Source organism: Solanum lycopersicum, chromosome 8, assembly GCF_036512215.1.
Source record: "Solanum lycopersicum chromosome 8, SLM_r2.1".
NCBI lineage: Eukaryota > Viridiplantae > Streptophyta > Magnoliopsida > Solanales > Solanaceae > Solanum > Solanum lycopersicum.
The window spans coordinates 8777699-8781996 of record NC_090807.1 but is presented as its reverse complement, the minus strand read 5'-3'; the positions used below and the strand labels follow the sequence as shown (position 1 = coordinate 8781996).

Below are 4298 nucleotides of genomic sequence, written 5' to 3'. Positions count from 1 at the left end.
AAATGATTAGCCTGTATTGAAGCTGAACTAAAAATTAGAATGTGAATATTTGAGTTAAAAAATTAAGTTGACCTGGATAATATAAAAGGCAAGTGACATTATTTAATTGAATATGTCAGACCTATTTTTGTTTTATCAAAATGCGTTGAATAGCTTATACTAAATAATATTTTTATATTTCAACTAATACATTAAAAATAAAATTAAAGGGATGAAATGAATCACGATTAAAATAAACTGTCAAAATAAAAATTGATGGGTTAATCACTTGTGAAATTTTTGTTTTTTAGTTGTTTCTAATTATTTGTTTATTTTTTTACAAATCAAAAAATGACATTTTTTTTAATCTATTATACTCTTAATTAATTATTTTGTTAAAATTTTTTAATCATGCATGTCATATTTAATAGGAATAAAATAATAAATTGACTAGGTCAATCATTATTAAATTTAAAAATGATCAAATGGTTAAATTTAATAATGATCAAATAATTAGGGATTAATAGAATATTAATTTAATTACTTCATACTTAATATTGGATGAGAGAAGAAGTCACCATCTAATATTAAATGAGATAAGAATTAGTTGAGAAAAAGACAAAGAAAATTAAAAAAAAAATTGATACGATGATATCAATTGAAGATATGTGAGATAGTTTTTCTGTTAGGAAGAAAAAGTAAATGGGGATCAGGGCTACATCATCTAAACCACTCTTCTGCTACTCAAAACTGCTGTGCATTTCTGTTATCTACCTTTTCACCTCTCTCTTTTTAGTTGTTTACACTTCTTTTATTTCTCCAACAAATTGTCTATTCAGATATTCCCCTAATGATCCTATTCAAAAACCTCTGTTCATTTACAATTCTTCTTATGGTGAACATAAACATGCCCTTCCTACTTTTCGTTCGTCTTGTGATTCCCCTGTTTATTTCTCAGGTAAGTATAAAATTAAATTATCATTTTTGAATTCATTCATCATCTATTTTGTTGTTTTGAGTAATGTAATTCTTGTTTCGTAGATTATTGGAATGCTTTGAAGGAAATGAATGAATTCAGTGAGAATTCTACGTCTCTTGGTTCGCGAAACTTGAGGTATATTCAGGGGAATGCTGATAGTTTTGGTGGCAATTTTAGTATCAGGAAGAGGTTTTCTTATTTTGATCATCATGATGGTATTCAAGTTCCTTGTGGATTCTTCAAACGTTTTCCTATCTCTAAATTTGGTTCGTGATCTGTTTACTCAATGATAAAAGATTTTCATTTTTGATCTATGAAACAAGAGATATTTTTTTCCCTTTTGTGAATAATATCACCATTATATAATTACTAATGAAAAAAAAAGATTAATCTTGAAGTTGTTTCAAGGACAAGCTGTTAACAAGTCCCTCACCATTATATACCACACTATCATTTATAATGGGATTTGAACTAGTGACTTGTGTCAATCCACATATCACGCGATGCGCTCTACTACTAGACCAAAGAGGCAAAACTTGGAGGTGTTATTTTGTTGTTTATAATTTATCTTTTTGAAAAAATTTCAGATAGGATTTCCATGGAAAATTGCAAGGGAATAGTAGTTATTTCAGCAATATTCAATGATCATGACAAAATCAGGCAACCAAAGGGACTTGGTAAAGATACACCCTACTCAGTATGCTTTTACATGTTTGTTGATGATGTGACACTCAAAGGACTTCAATATCACAACTTAATTTCAACAATATCATCAGAGGAAAATTTAGTGGGAGTTTGGAGAATTGTGAAGGTTGAAAAAGAACATTTGTATGAGAATTCAGCAATGAATGGAGTTATTCCTAAATATTTAGTTCATAGGCTTTTTCCGAATTCAAAATATAGCATTTGGATAGATGCCAAAATACAGCTAGTTGTTGATCCATTCTTGTTGATTCACTCACTTGTTGTTATGGAAGATGTTGATATGGCTATTTCAAGACATCCTTTTTATGTCCATACAATTGAAGAAGCCATGGCAACAGCTAGATGGAAGAAATGGTGGGATGTTGATGGATTAATGAAACAAATGGAAACATATTGTGACAATGGCTTGCAACCATGGTCTCCAGAAAAGCCTTACCCTTCAGGTACGGATCTCTCGTAGTTTCTTGTCCTTCTATTTTTGTTATTATATGTTGATTCTTATAACTTGATTACCGTAATATATCGGTTTGTTATGCTTTCACTTTAATTATTTCTTTTTCTAGACTACTTTGCATAGTTATTCCTTGAGGCGAGGATTTATAATAAACAATCTCTTTTCCTCTAAGATAAGAATAAGATCTACGTACTTCCTATTTTCTTCAGACCCAACTTTGAGAGACTACACTAGGAATATTTTGTTGTTGTTGTTGTTGAAATGAGATGGCTACTCCAAATATATCGTACACCCCACCCTTTCTCGATTCTCTCTAACTTGTAGAATTACACTGAATATATTTTTATTGTTATAGATATTAAAAATATGATACTTTTTTAGTTTGGAAACAGTTCAACTTCAAATTTCTTATTTATCCTTAGTAACATGTTGTCATAGTCATATGGAATTTTAATAGTATGTTTAACGTCATAAAATTTCAAGAAAACTTTTTTCCTTTTTAAAAAATCGCACTAATTGTTCAAGCTAATTGTTCTAGCTAGTAAAGATGTAGGAATTTTAACTAATTGTTGTAGCTAATAAATATATGCCAATTTGCAATAATTGTTCTAGCTAGTAAAGATGTACCAATTTGCACTAATTGTTCAAGCTAAGTCCGGCATTTCTTTTTCTTAATAAGTGGGGAAGTTGAATAATACATATTCTTGGAAAAGCATGAGTTGTCTGTGATACTTGGAGTTATATATAACATTAAATAACACATATTCCTTGTTTCCAACAAGAAAAAGGGAAAATAAATAAAATATTGTTGTTAGGTGAAGATCAAAATTTATAATTTTATTAAATTCAGTTTCACATATTCAAATAATTAGTCAATTTTTAAGAAACAAGGTTGAAGTATTATATTTAGTGTTAACCTCTTCCATCTAATAGTTTCAAGAAAGAAACAAAAGTTTGAGGTATATTTATTTATTTATTATAAATAAGTGAAGTACAGTGGATTGTCATAGTATGAGCAAAATCTCAACATCAATGATTTTTTGAATAGATATACTGGAATATTGTCACTTTTCTTTCTTTTGAAGGCAGTTTAATGGTAGGGCCATCTTGTAAGCTCTTACCTAATTTCTCTCTCTCCCATAGTCACTATTCCATAAAGTTTGATAAATTTTCTATTTAGATTGCTTCTTCAAGGGTATTCCTGATAAAAAGTGTCTTATTTTGATTGTTGTACAAAGAAAAACATCTTAGTTTAACATGCCATCTTTGGAAATTATGAGGTCTCTGCCTTAGGTGATATCTTAATTTTATTTGTCTTAATTTTGGCGAACATAGTTACCTAGTACGTGTTATTGTTTGGAGACAAATATTTCATAAACTAATTAAGAAGTAATAGTTTAATCATGATTCTTCTAGCCAATTTTCATAGAAAACCTTCTTTTATGTTTATGGTTTTTTTCCCATGGTTATTGCAGATGTACCAGATAGTGCAATAATCTTGAGGAAACATAGTGTGGCAACCAATTTATTCTCGTGCCTCTTATTTAATGAACTTGAAGGATTTAATCCAAGGGACCAATTGGCCTTTGCATATGTGAGGGATTTAATGGACCCAAAACTAAAGTTGAACATGTTTGATGTTGAAGTATTTGAACAAGTGGCAGCTGAGTATAGGCACAGCCTTAAAAATGATGGGGTCAGTAATCTAAAAGTGATGCCCAAAAAGACAAAGAGAGCAAGTTCTAGATTCCTTGTGAATGGGACTAGTAGCAAGTGTGATGGCTACCTTTTGAAAATGTGGGGTGAATCCCAAGATTGATTTCATGTACTATTCTATTGAGTTCACTTTGTATACACTCATCATTAAGAATTTTTCGATGTCAAATTAGTAAGAGTTTGATCATAAAGTTTAAAATTTTATCTTTTAGATATTAATTTGTTCATATAATATGATGTGATTTTAAAAATTAAAGCTTCAAATATCTTTAGATTTTAAAAATGAAATCAAATTAGTTTTCAATAATTTTTTTTTAAAGATTTCAGGACTTCAACTTACAAAATTTTATAATAATATATTTTTCCTCTTTTACTTATCTATTTTACAAAATCTAAAGAAATTCATCATTTTCTTCCTATATAACCCTTATAAATAAAGAAGTATATACAATATTATTCCCTCCG

At 29.0% G+C, this 4298-nt stretch overlaps 1 protein-coding gene across 1 annotated transcript; it reads left to right on the top strand.

The window, feature by feature from the left end:
* Window positions 1–598: 598 nt before the first annotated feature.
* On the top strand, window positions 599–4032 carry LOC101267330 (alkaline ceramidase TOD1). The gene is made up of 4 exons (XM_004244757.5): window positions 599–937; window positions 1021–1224; window positions 1546–2106; window positions 3593–4032. The coding sequence occupies exons 1-4, from the start codon at window positions 682–684 to the stop codon at window positions 3934–3936; spliced, it is 1365 nt and encodes a 454-aa protein (XP_004244805.2). The 5' UTR covers window positions 599–681; the 3' UTR covers window positions 3937–4032.
* Window positions 4033–4298: the final 266 nt, after the last annotated feature.